Source organism: Malus domestica, chromosome 11, assembly GCF_042453785.1.
Source record: "Malus domestica chromosome 11, GDT2T_hap1".
Taxonomy (NCBI): Eukaryota; Viridiplantae; Streptophyta; class Magnoliopsida; order Rosales; family Rosaceae; genus Malus; species Malus domestica.
The window spans coordinates 35,232,001-35,245,212 of NC_091671.1; the positions used below are offsets into that span (position 1 = coordinate 35,232,001).

At 37.1% G+C, this 13,212-nt stretch overlaps 2 protein-coding genes across 3 annotated transcripts; both read left to right on the forward strand.

Moving 5' to 3' along the window:
* The first annotated feature begins 3,420 nt into the window (after window positions 1-3,420).
* On the forward strand, window positions 3,421-6,712 carry LOC103448726 (E3 SUMO-protein ligase MMS21). Of its 2 annotated transcripts, XM_008387993.4 has the most exons (8): window positions 3,457-3,719; window positions 3,812-3,883; window positions 4,176-4,286; window positions 4,401-4,511; window positions 4,583-4,615; window positions 5,822-5,961; window positions 6,170-6,248; window positions 6,334-6,712. In XM_008387993.4, the coding sequence occupies exons 1-8, from the start codon at window positions 3,630-3,632 to the stop codon at window positions 6,355-6,357; spliced, it is 660 nt and encodes a 219-aa protein (XP_008386215.3). In that variant the 5' UTR covers window positions 3,457-3,629; the 3' UTR covers window positions 6,358-6,712. The 2 variants fall into 2 exon arrangements, with proteins under 2 accessions (XP_008386216.3, XP_008386215.3); XM_008387994.4 differs by lacking the exon at window positions 4,583-4,615 and having other exon boundaries at window positions 3,421-3,719.
* Window positions 6,713-7,634: 922 nt separating this feature from the next.
* On the forward strand, window positions 7,635-12,475 carry LOC103448725 (uncharacterized exonuclease domain-containing protein At3g15140). Its single transcript, XM_008387992.4, has 6 exons — window positions 7,635-8,023; window positions 8,991-9,193; window positions 9,670-9,750; window positions 10,558-10,683; window positions 10,970-11,093; window positions 12,030-12,475. The coding sequence occupies exons 1-6, from the start codon at window positions 7,775-7,777 to the stop codon at window positions 12,228-12,230; spliced, it is 984 nt and encodes a 327-aa protein (XP_008386214.2). The 5' UTR covers window positions 7,635-7,774; the 3' UTR covers window positions 12,231-12,475.
* Window positions 12,476-13,212: the final 737 nt, after the last annotated feature.

The window sequence follows — 13,212 nt, forward strand, 5'->3', positions numbered from 1 at the left end:
GATGTTCTGTCAGAACCCCCATTAGAATCCTCGTGATCCACCAAAGCACTTTTACTTAAAACCTGAGGGGCGCAAAACAGAAAGTGTGAGGGGGCAAAAACAAAGTTTTTAAAAATCATTTCATTTCTCAAAAGTTTAAACCCCTCGCCGTAAAACCTGTATAGTTTTCCCAGAAACATAGAATATATATACATATCTCAAAACCATGTTCAAGAAACGATATTAATAAGTATGTCATGCCAAAGTATCTCAATGCAATGCTATAGGTAAACCATGCAAAATATAAATATCAAATATCGCATCAACCAATTCTCTCTAAATCAAACTGCACTGCTGAGTATATAACTCATAACCAATCTCAATCATATCGAATCAAATCAAATCAAATCCTGCACACGAGTCAGAACCACCTATAGTGGTCTGCATGACAAGACTAGGTGTAAAGTAAATATGCTCTAGTGCTACAATCACATGAAGGCTGTGCGAATGATCGCGGGTCACCTACGAGTTGGAACCACCTAAAGTGATATGTACGACAAACATGTGCACCTAACTTGGATCCAAGGTGAGCATACGGTGCGAGAGGTGAACATCACGTGAAGGACTGTGCCCTAACTCTAGGCGGGAGCACTAACATCGGGGTGCAGGTTTATGAGCTTTCAATACATTACAATATATCTCACATAATTGAAACAATATCATACCTTTGATTTATGAACTTACCTGTACGTCTGCAGCACCAATCATGAATGTATGCAACTACTAATGCATACTTAAAATAGATAGATACTTGCATGGCATTTCCAAAACATACATTCATTTAAATTCATTTTCTGGGAAAAATCTCAAGTATATAGGTATATACGGAAAACCAAAAACTCATTCACTGATATGTCGAAGGGTTGTAGCCCCCGAGTCTCGATTGATGGTGCTCGTCCTTAGGATAGGTCTCACATATATGCGAAATAACTGAATAAACATTATTTAAAGCACATAACCAAAATTAGGTAATAACTTCTCATACAAAGCTCAAATGGGGTATTTGAATATACCACCATGATCTACTCAACCTCAGGAACATCCCTATATTTTTAGAAAAGTTTTCCGACGTCCCACGTGCCGTCACGCGCCGGCCAAGGCAAGGCCAGACGCGCCCCCATGCGCGATCAACCCTGACGGAATTCTTAACCATCGTTAGGGAATATTCCGCTAAAAATTAGAATATTCTGTTAAACTAACCTGACGCCGTTAGCTGCCTTTAGGAATATTCTGTCAATATTGACAAAATATTCTCCTTTCTTCTCCGGCAAATCGCCGGTCGCCGTCGCCGTCACCGGAAATTGGAAATTCGAAAAACCTTAATATCTTCTTCATTTCTCAACCAAATTTCACGAATTTTATAACAAAATGAAGCTTAAGACAAGTAGAACAAATCCTTACCAGTTTTAGGACCTAAAACTCATGGGATCTCGCCGGAAAAATCCACGATAACCGGCCACCTCTGCAACTCACTATTCCCGAGCTTCCTGACGTCCAAAACGCCTCAACTCTCTTCTCCGAGCTTTGGGGGAGTGATCTAAAGCTTCCTATAACCTTAGAATCTTCCAAAAACTCTACATTTACGTGTGCATGAACAGTGCATCAAATCGGGATTCGAGTTCTCACAATCCCGACGTCCTCGCGACCAACTAAGGGTACCAATGTGTTCTTGGGCTTGCAAGGAACACAAAACCAACTTTCAAGTCTTCGATCCGTGAATGAATTGGATACTTGAAACTTGTCCGTACGATTTGTACGGAAAATGGGAAGAAAATCGAGAGGGAGAGAGAGAGTCAACGGAATTGGATGAGGGTGAGTGTGTGTGGTCCAAATTGGGTCACCAACCAAAACAAATAAAACTTTAAAATTTGATTGGATCCAAATAGTTAGGAAATGAACTTAATTGGTCCAAAACCTTAGCCCATTTACACACACCATCACCAAACGCTCAAGGGCAATTTTGTTAATTCACGCTATCGATAAAATAACTTGAGACAGGCTGTGACAATACATAAAACTAACAACATTTTCCATTGTGCGAATAAGTAATATCCTCTCGAGTGCAAATCAATAATATCCATCATTCTCTCGCTTGTTTATGTATCCCTTTAACTTTTTTTGGGGACATGTTTTAACTGTAAAAGAAAAAAAAAGTAAAAAAAAGTTTTTGTTAGCGATATTAATACTATATGTCTGAATCCATTAACTTAAAAGCATAGAACATGAAATAGAAACTGCAACGAAGTGTCTGAATTCACAGAACAAAAAACAGACAATGCGTTGCAGTGTCTAAATCCACAAACCTATTTGAATATCAATGCACAATCACAGAACAAGAAATAGACATTGCAACGAAGTGTTTGAATCCACAGAACAAGAAACAGACACTGCAATGAAGTGTTTGAATCCACAAACCTATTTGAATCTCAATGCACAATCATAGAACATGAAACTGACACTGTAACGAAGTGTCTGAATCCACAAACTTATTTGAATCTAAATGCAAAATCATAGAACACGGGAAGCGACGATTAAACTAAACGACATAACCACCATGAATAACCATACACACAGCCAACAAATATGTCGAAACAAACTAAATTTATTATATGCCCAAACCAATTTTAACATCCAAACAAGCTCAAATTCAAAACCAAAAGGTATAGTGCGCAAAATTACACCAAATCCCTCATAAACACAACTCAAATAACCTAAAACGTAAAAATTGAAGAACAAGAAGAAAATGGGAAGAAACATATTACCTTGATCGTGATTTCTCAGTCGCAAGGGTGAATTGTTCATTGGAATTAGCACAAATGCGAATTGTTTATCAGAATCATTCGTCGAATGATGAAGGTGGTGGGAGGCGATGGAGGTTGATGGTGTTGTGAGGCCGAAAAATGGAGGTTGAAGGTGGCGGGAGGCGGGGGAGGTTGAAGTAATGGAGGTTGAAGGTGGTGGGAGGCGGGGAGGTTGAAGTCTAAGAGTGTTTTGTGGCTGCTGCGTGATTTACAATGAGGGAGATGGAAAATTTTGGTGTTTTAAATGATAATGACATCATTTGTAATTTTAATGGCGCACTCTTTGGACTCCGCCCCGGAGGCATCCTCATCGACATGACCACCTCCGAACCCTCCCTCACTGTCGAGATCTCCTCCCTCGCCGTCGACTCGATCTTCGCCCACAAGTCCCGCGTGGGTCTTTTCATTAAAGGAGCATTGTAGCTCTATGTGCTTTGAAAAAAAGACAGTTTTCCAAAGCAGCAAATAGCTGCTTCAGCTTTTCATTTGATTTCAACTTATTCTCACAACAGCTTTCAAAATAAGCTTTTTTTTTTAGTTTACCAAACACCTAAAACCCTCACAATCTTTTTTTATGAGTGCTGTTTTATTAAGCACCTCACTCCCAAACTAACCCGAAGTACGATGCCGTTTCGGACTTTTTGTTCTTTCTACTCAATCTCCCTCCAAAATCGCTCAGAGTCCGTCCTCCTGAACTGTTGCCTCGACTCCCCAGCTAAGAACCCGCCAATCAGCCAACCGGTTCGCCCAAACCCGGTTGTGGAAATACCCTAAAACCCACGTCCCTCCATGGCCTTGACCTCTCGCACTCATGGCGTCACTGGACGGATCCGAACCGCCACATCCAATCTCCACGAGGACAACCAGTCTCTTATCTCCGTAAGCTCCTAGGACTTATGCCTTTTTTTATTTTTGAATGAAAAAAATAGCAATTTATTGTTTTTCTTATGGAAGATTATCTCTGCTTTCAGGATATTGGGAAAGCTTTCAGTTTGATGAAGGAAATTGCAGTTGATTTTGAAAGGGCTAAGCAGTTTGAGATGGTAATTTCCTTAAAAAACAATTTAATTTAATTTAATTTTTTTGAACGAGAAGTGGTTTTAGTTTCTGAAATTTGTAGGTGCTGCTGCTAAAAGCCTGAAACTTTATCAAATTTCTGAATTTTTTGAGTAATTTAAAGTTTTGGGTTTTATCTAATTATTGCCATTTGGATTTTTTAGCTAGAAACTGTTAAGAGAAAATGGAATTTCAATGTGATTAAAATGTCCTATCATAGATCATAGATTCAAGATATGAAGCATTTGTCGAGATATGAAAAACCCGAAAATGGGACAGGTGAAAGAGCTCGAAAATGCCGTTGTTGAATTGGTGGATACTTATGAAGACTGTTCGCATTTTTCGTCGGCAATTGAATCTGTTGGAGTTATATACCAACCTGGGCCAGAGGTGCTAGGAATTTTCTGCTTCTTGCACAGTTTCTGATTCAATGACTTTGCTTATTTATTTGTTGTTTCTCTAATCCATCCAAGCTGATATGGTTATTTGATGTTGATGGACCAGCTTACGGATTTCGATAAGTTGTTCAAGAATGAGGTTGCACAGCTGAAGGCAAACTCATCTTCAGTTCCCCAAAACCATCCACTAATGCGTCAATTCCGGGAAGGTGTCTGGGTATGAACTTTTGTTACTTTAAATGCACAGAATAAGATTTTGAAAATTTTCACTGACTTTTGACGATGCAGTTGGACAATGCTAAAAGCAAGCATAATGAATTGGTAAATGTTGCTTCTTATTCGGTTTTTTGTAATAAACTTTGCCTCGAGTTTCTTATGACAGGCAAGTTCACATGGAATGATGCCAACTAGTTAGAAACCAAACAACTGTTTTAAACACTTTTTCTGCCTAGCTTAGCAATATTTTGTGTAATTATTTTATTTCTGGCATTGAAGGGAATGCTATCGATGCCTATGGTTAAAAGGGTACATATTTTCTTTAAACTGAGCAAGTGTATTTCTTATTAAGCTCTCTTCTTACTAATATTTGCCAATCCTTAGACTGTTGTAAATGACCACTGTAACCTCGTTGCTGCATGCTAGTATATGTAAAGAATTAGAACTGCAAATAATAGGCAAAGAAGCCAGGCAAGTGTTGGGGAGGTAAACCACTTATTGGATTATAACAGGTCTAACTCCAAAGCAAATTGATAGTTTTAGGTGTTATATCTGTCCAGAATGAATATGATCCGTGGAAATACTGTTTATTGTAGTTTTTCTTATGCATGTTTAAGGGTAGAAGGACCATATAGTATGGTGGCCTTTGTTAACAAATAAAGGCATTCTTTAGCTTATGACAATAGGTTCTGTTGTATGATAATCCTGTGGTTACTCTAAATGGAGATATGTAGTTTACGATACATGATTCTCCATGCTTGGGAATGAATATTGAGTGCTTCATTGGTATCTAAACTATACCTCGTCTGATGCATTTTGAAACTTGTAGGATCAGTCATTTGTGTTGACTGTTGTTAAGGTCACTACTGATATTTGGGTTTCAAATCCTTCTTTTGCTGCATGTTTTGTTTCACCATCATTCTGTGCCTCATAAGTTTGACTCGTGCTTAATCGTCTTTGCTTGTTTGTAAACGTGAAGTTAAAGGATTGTTGCAATCTTTCTAAGACTCTGGTATAAAAATATAAAGTGGAAGTAGCAGAAAGTAAGTTCTTATGAAACTGATTTCTTCATAGTGTTCTTGTTTGTTGGGCAATTGTTTATAGTTTTGTAGAACTTTTAACATAAATCTGCAAAGGAGCAGAGAAAATATTCTTTAAAATGGAAGTAATATCTAACTGAGGAATGGAAGCTATTATGTTTGGTATTGTTCAACCTTCTTATTATTTAGGGAGAATTCTTCACCTTCCCTAAAAAACAAAAAAGCAAAAGAATCTAAATTCTGGGATGGTGCTTTTAATATTTTTCTGCAGAAAGTTCATCATGCAGGAGAGCCTATGCCAGGTGAAGAGCAGGAAGACATTATAATGACGAGCAACCAAAGCACTATTTTGAATGTCACTTGCCCATTGAGTGGAAAGCCTGTCATTGAACTGGAGCATCCAGTTCGGAGGTGCTGTATCAGTAACTTCAGACGTTTTTTTTCTTCTCTTTTGTTGGGAGAGTTTGGTTACGGTCTTTGCTGAGTGTTAGCGTGGTTATAAAATATCGAGTATTTGTGGTTGTTTAGGCGTTTGCAATCTCTACTTATGTTTGCTTATCTCATACGGTACATTTGTAGACCTTTCCAATTTTATTAAAGTTTTTCCTTGATTATGCAGTATCATATGCAAGCATGTTTATGACAAAGGGGCAATCACCAGTACTTACGGGGAAACAACACACGCTGCCCTGTTGCAGGTATTTAAAATTTTTGTTCCCCAACATGAGACGGACTTGTACCCTTGGTGAGATCGTTTAACCCTTTGGTTTTTCCTCCTGTCAGCTTGCCCTGCGAAATTGCAGCTAGATAAAGTGAAGCATGATCCATTGTTAGCCGCGGAGATTGATGACTTGCGTAAAATGCAGAACCAGGGTGTCATGACTGATGTGATGGATGTCACCGAGTTTGAAGAGTGATTGGATGATTTCGCTCTAAAACGACATTTCAGCTTGGCTATTTCGACATGCTTGAAGGTCGTCGTGAAGCAGCCATGTGCATTCCGTAGAATGGTTTTGTATAGAGTGACCTATTTTGATGATATTGCAGATGTTGTAGTTGAAAGCACTTCCAGTTCCTTGTATTCATTAACTGATACTGGAGATGATTCAATTTTCAATTTGCCAATCAAGGGTAATGACATATTTACCATTTTAACCATCAACAGTCACGATATTGGTGATGATCATATTTGTCACGTGGACAACGCATGAGTCATGTAGTAGGGTAAAAACGTCATTTCGCGTGTTATTTGGGTGGCAAATTGGACAGAACAGTTGATGAAAATTTTGATAGTTGAGGAGGAAATTGGCCATTAATAAAAGTTCATAGTAGAAATTGGCACTAACTTGCAAGTTCAGAGTGTAAATTGGTCAACATATCAAAAAATTAATATATGTGGTTGGTTCATATTGCTTTTAAAGTTAAGTGATTTTCCTATATCTCCTCCGTCTACGAGATGAACAGCTTGGTTTACGACACATCGTGTTCATCGCCACATCGGTTGGCTAGTGCATTAGCCTTACCCCAATAGGACCGAGAATGACCCTTTGATTAGAATGCCCCATATTTGTGACACGCGGAGCGTGACATTTACTTTTATAAAGTTCGTATAACTTCTGAAAAAAGGAAAATTCATTTTTTATGAATAAAGTATCATTCAAAGAGTGCATTTCCCCCTTAAGTGAAGAAGAGAACGACTTTGTATAGATACCCTTGAGCCATGTTCGTTGCCCTACTAGGCTCGCTATTATTTCATTCTATTTATGAATTCAAGCTCAGCTCTTCTTCTCCCATTTTTATATTTAGCAGTTAATATTTTAGTGAATAGGATGTTAAGTTTATATTTATGTATTCCGGATTTGAAACTCCCCACTCTTAAATTATTGTATTAGTTTTAAACTCTCTCCATGATAATAGTAAATAATAAAATAAAAAATAATTGCGTTTTTGGTTCGGTCTTGTGTAAGATTACACTTCTTTACTCTTTGGTATGAAAACCGATTCAATTAACTCGAGTTGGTTTAGTTTGAGTGACTAGAATGGTTCGGGTAATTAGAAGGGTGTGACAGGATTATAATCGGTTCAAATTATGAATCGACCGGTTTTCACATTGGACCGGTGTTTGTTTCCTTTCCTTTCATGATTACCCGCCAAGAGGCCGTTAAGCAAAACCGCCACATACAGAGTGACCGAGACTCAGAGAATTGAAAGCAAAGCGGCAGTAATGGCGTTTCCGAGAGCCAGACTTGTCACTCTCCCACTTCTTCCTTCACTCTTCTCAACCACTCTCAAACCCTTCCTTCCCATTTCTCCCTTACTCCCTCCTCCTCCCGTCCGTTCACTCGCCGCCTTTGCCTCCCTTTCTGCTTCCGAAACCCAAGACTCACCGGCTCCGCGGGTCCCGCATCCTCGAAAGACCGCCGAACGGTGGAAGCCCATGTGTTTGTATTACACGCAACGGAAGTGCACTATGGTAGGTTCTAGCTTCAGACCACCAACACCCTCAAGTCTTCAATCTTAGCCCACGAATCAACTCTACTCATAATTTGATTTTCTGGAACAATTTGTGTAGTTAGCTTGGTGTCGAGACGTCATTTTCGGATACTGTTTGTATCGTAATTGAGTAGAGGATTATCTTGCATTCCATGTGTTTGATTGAATGCCTCAGACAAAGTGATTTGCTTTACGTTGCTGTTGCATTTTTTCCTGTGAGTGAGTGGAATTAATGTTTCGGTGAGCTGCTGATTATCTCTTGAATGTTGTCTCTGTTTGGATAAAAATTGTTTATTGGTAAATAATGGTATATGGCTAACAAACACGTGAGGGATATGTGTTTTGAAGCCTGTGATTTCATGTTTGATCCATTGGTAAGTCCAACCCTTTAGATTTTCTTGCGTTCTAGCAAAATCCAGCAAATTCTACCCTTTGAGTTGCTGTTGTTTCTTTCCCCTCTTCTTCCGTTCTTTCACTTTCTGCCTCCTTAACTCTGTCACATGCACACACGTACAGTTTTTTTTCCGTCTTTGTGTGTGTGTGTGTGTGTTTATTTGGCATTGCAAACAAGGAATTAGTAGTGATGTTATCATTGCAGTTATCATCATCTTGCATGCTGGCATTTCAGCAGGGTATTGCTTATATTCAGCACGATAAGCATGGTCCATTTCTACTGTTATTTAGAATGTCATATTGGATTTGGTCTTTAGATCAAACAGTAACATTTTGCATATTGGTGTAATTAGAGTTTTGGTTAGCTGCTGAATGTGTCACTAGCCATATATTGGCGTTGTAGAAAGGGAAAAACTACCAGTTTCTTACATAGATATTCACAGGTTGTCTTGGAAGGACAATTACTAAAGGGGAAAAAGATTCATGTTTGATGGTTTAATTATTCATATTACATCAAGAACATGTAATCTAATTAGAGTTACTTTGTTTTGAAGATGGAGGATCCTATGCACATGGAGAAGTTCAATCATAACTGCTCTAGAGATCTTGAAGTGACGAATTCGATGTCAAACGGCATCCGCTTTCAGAACCTAGATTTTTTTCTTGTACTTGATTTGGAGGGAAAAGTTGAAATTCTTGAGTTTCCAGTTCTGATGATTGATGCAAAAACCATGAATGTCGTGGATTTTTTCCACAGGTTTTACAGCACCTCCTCAACACATTTTAGTGCAATTCAATTACTAATCTGCCTTTCCTGCTAGAGATTATATTGTTTTTGTTTTCTGTTTCATGCATACGATAGTTGAGCATGATTTAAAATTTTCAAAGCTATAAAATTAATGTATACCAGGAGCATATGATGCAAACCACCAATTGCTTATTTTACGTTCCCCATTTACTAGCAGGATCTGCTTTGGTACATTTTTCATACTTCTTTTATAAGTATTGGACATGTTGCCAATGGAACAATGAATCTGTCTGGTATTCTGTAAAGAACCAATGCTCAGACAATTAAGGGGAAAACCATTACTATTGCTGATTTTCCGTACGAATTCTATTTTTATAATTTATTTTGTTTGGTTCTTGTTTGTTTGTTTTCCTTTCATTGTGCTCCTGCACAAGTATTTAGAACAGTAATTTTGGTTTCTAACTTTTTCCATTATTCCTTTGCAGATTCGTGAGGCCAACGGAGATGAGCGAGACAAGAATAAATGAATATATTGAAGGAAAGTATGGCAAATTTGGAGTCGATCGGTATGCAAGTAATTTAGTTGTGAGTTGTGACCACGCGGCACTTATGCTTCACGTTTATCACATTTTAGCAGATTAAGAAAGTAGTCAAAACACTGGTAGATCAAGCTATATAAAAAAATTTAGAAAGAAGGGTAATGAAAGCTAGATGAAGACAAAAATATTTTAACATGGTTATGGGTAGTTATTTATTTGTCATATCACATATGTTTTTGTGATAAAATTTCGTTGTCAAGTGCCATTCAATTTTTGGTTTACAGTAGCTAGTAGCTTATTAAAATATTTCGGATCTGATACAACTACAGAGCTGATGTTATCTGATGTAATCTGGAAAACGAATGGCATGAAACTAAAGATCTGATACAAAAAGAAAAAAGTTGGTATCATTAAATTTGTTAGCAACTTCACTACCAGAAAGAAACTAAATGGACCCAGTCAGAATGAAATATTTTGCATTTGTAGGTCTTGAACTAGGATACAAGTTTGCAGACCTAGAAATTGCTGATTTGGAAGAAATTTCTTGGGGTGAGTGCTTGGGTTAAAAAGCCTAAGAAGAATGTCGTGAAGAAGATAACCCTCTAAGAGAGTGGTTCAATACCGGACTAGCAATCACAGTAATTGAATAAGGGTTGTTCCCATGAGAGAAAGTAGACTATAAACAGGAATTGTAGTGTTAAGTTGAACACTATTTCATATGTTAGTTCTAATACTGAAAAGTTATTGTCATATTGTAATAATTTTAGTTAATTACATTTGGAGTTTTCTCGTTATGCTTGTAGTGGTACATAAATATGACATACAGATTTGCAGTGTTTGGCATGATACAGCTATACCATTTAAGGATGTTCTTCAACAATTTGAAGCATGGTTAATTCAGCATCAGTTGTGGGGAGAGGAGTTGGGTGGGTGTCTTAATCGAGCAGCATTCGTCACTTGGTAAATCTCACTTTTCATTAATATATCTGGCCTGTATCTTATGATAGCAAACCTTTTCTCTTTCTGCTTAACTTTAAACTGTAAATGATGCTAGTTTAGCTCTGATATTGAGCATGGCGTATGGAACTATTATTTTCCAGTAAAATTTGGTGTTCAAGTTTGAGTGCTGCCCCTTACTTACTCCACGATTTCCACTAAAAATTGCTAAGGAAATATTCTCTTATGATATTCAATCGAGATGAATCATTTCTGGATTTTCTGATCTATCTTGTTGAGCTATTATCAGTGGAAACTGGGATTTGAAAACAAAAGTTCCTCAGCAATGCAAAGTGTCAAGGATGAAGCTTCCCTCATATTTTATGGAATGGATCAATATCAAAGATGTCTATCTAAATTTTTACAAGAGAAGGGTAAGTTCACACTATATCTTCATATCTTTAAGAAAACGTGTCACATGCCTTTTGCTCATGATATGTGATATGGAAGTTGAGGGATGAATGGTTTAACCAAAACATGGCGGTAATTTAATTAATACTGAATATTGATGCAATTGAAGTTTGAACTTTTGTTGGGTGTGGTATTGGTTTGGCCTGATGATGTTAAATTGTATCAACCTACAAATCATAGAATCAGTATATTAGTTTCCATTAATTGACAGGGTCACGTCAATGCTAAGCTTCTTGATCACTGAGCATGAAACAATTGCTTTCCGAGTTTTTCTGGTTACACATCATAATCAATTTTATAACAAAGAGAATTTGTTTAATCCCTCCCCTGGTTTGGCTTATATTCAGTTTGCTTCTCTGTGGTTTAGTCTCACTTTGTCCATGTATGGTGTATTATCTTAAGTTTTCCTTTTTCTTGAACCAAATCTGTTTGATTCCAGTGGTCTACCATATCATGTATTTTCGATTAACTGTGCGATCAAGCATAATTCTATGAAAAATCACTGATTCGTTGATACATCAAATAGGGATTGAATTTTTATGATTTTCTTAGGATCTTTTCCGTGTTGAATCGTTTTAGATTGCATTTGGATAAGTGCATTGAAATGAGGGATTCAATTTTATTACCTAATTTAAATCGTTTATCTAGATGTTAAAAAAGCATAAAAGATGGCTTTGATACATTTTGTCTTAGATTGAGAAGAGCATTCTATATTGAAGTGTTTAGAGAGTAATTTGAAAGAAAAGAACCCGTTCACCTTCACTCGTGGACTTTATTAATATCAAAAGAATTCGAAAGCTTGTTTAACAATTTACACTAAAAGTTTAAATCCAAACATTTTCTTCTGAAGTATATTCCAACACACAACATTAAGACTTTTGCTTCGTTATGGATTGCAGGCCACAGGAATGATGACGATGATGAAGGAACTTCAGATACCATTGTTGGGAAGTCACCATCTTGGGTTTGATGACTCAAAGAACATAGCAAGGGTATTACAACACATGCTCGCTGATGGTGCGGTTATACAGATTAGCGCAAGGAGGAATCCCGATTCTCCTGAGAATGTCGAATTTCTGTTCAAGAACAGAATTAGGTAGCTGATTCTAGTTGGATTTCTTAAAAAATTAACTTAGTTGTACAATGAAGGAACCAAAGGTTTCCAGTTCTTCACTTCAAAATCCTGATTTCTTACCACTACTGATCTGAAGTGATTCTGTTGCTCCACTTCTACCACCAAAGTTTTTTGTTTTTGTTTTGTTTATGCAAATTCATATTGGGGGATGGAGAATTGAATTGACGTGTCTTAAGTTTTTCTTCGATATAGGAAAATGTTTTCCGCACACTCTCTCTACACACCCCAGTTTTTTTTTTTTTCTTTTTGTCTCCAAATTTCTCTTTGCAATAAACAGGAGTGTGTAAGGAAAAAAAAATGAGATGTGCAGAAATTACTTCTCTAGATATAACCTAAACCCTAAATGCTAATTCCTAAATCTTTTCTTATTTTTCTAGTTTCCCATGGGGCTAAATCTCAAATCTATAAACGACATCGTTTGACCATAAATACAGCATGAGTAAATCATATATTCCTCTTGGTAATCTTGAGTACGAATTCTTTGCTCATACTCACCCGGTGACTAGTTATTTTTGTAGGGAAGTATTTTTACACTTTTTTTTTATCTTCTCACAAATCCCTCTTTACTTCTAGTTATTGGATTGAATAGGTTAGACGAATTGACAGTCAAGATTAAACAGAAGTGTGAAAATCACTTCCCATTTTTTATTGTCGTTTTTTATAAAGTTTATTATTATTAAGGGGATCGAGAATGTTTGAAACTATTACAATAATAAAGGGGAGGGGGAGTTTCAAATGCAAGTGTCACATGTAGAAACCCAACATCCTGTCCACTAGGATATTATCACTTTTACATAAAGGATTCGGGTTGAGAAATCTCCTCAATATATTACTGATCCTTTGCTTGAGGATTGTAATTGATTTTAATTTCTTCTTTACTTGGTTTTATTGGCGAAATATATAATTAGGCGGTGCCTCACCCCTTTTACCTTTCATTCGATTCGTTG

What these genes read in the sequence shown, in the direction of transcription:
- LOC103448726 (XM_008387993.4), top strand. Translation starts at nt 3,630, where the DNA reads ATGGCCTTGACCTCTCGCACTCATGGCGTCACTGGACGGATCCGAACC. An exon ending in AAAGCAAGCATAATGAATTG is followed by an intron (nt 4,616 to 5,821) that starts GTAAATGTTGCT and finishes ATTTTTCTGCAG; the next exon opens with AAAGTTCATCATGCAGGAGA. An exon ending in CTGGAGCATCCAGTTCGGAG is followed by an intron (nt 5,962 to 6,169) that starts GTGCTGTATCAG and finishes TTGATTATGCAG; the next exon opens with TATCATATGCAAGCATGTTT.
- LOC103448725 (XM_008387992.4), top strand. Translation starts at nt 7,775, where the DNA reads ATGGCGTTTCCGAGAGCCAGACTTGTCACTCTCCCACTTCTTCCTTCA. An exon ending in CGAGCAGCATTCGTCACTTG is followed by an intron (nt 10,684 to 10,969) that starts GTAAATCTCACT and finishes AGCTATTATCAG; the next exon opens with TGGAAACTGGGATTTGAAAA. An exon ending in TAAATTTTTACAAGAGAAGG is followed by an intron (nt 11,094 to 12,029) that starts GTAAGTTCACAC and finishes TATGGATTGCAG; the next exon opens with GCCACAGGAATGATGACGAT.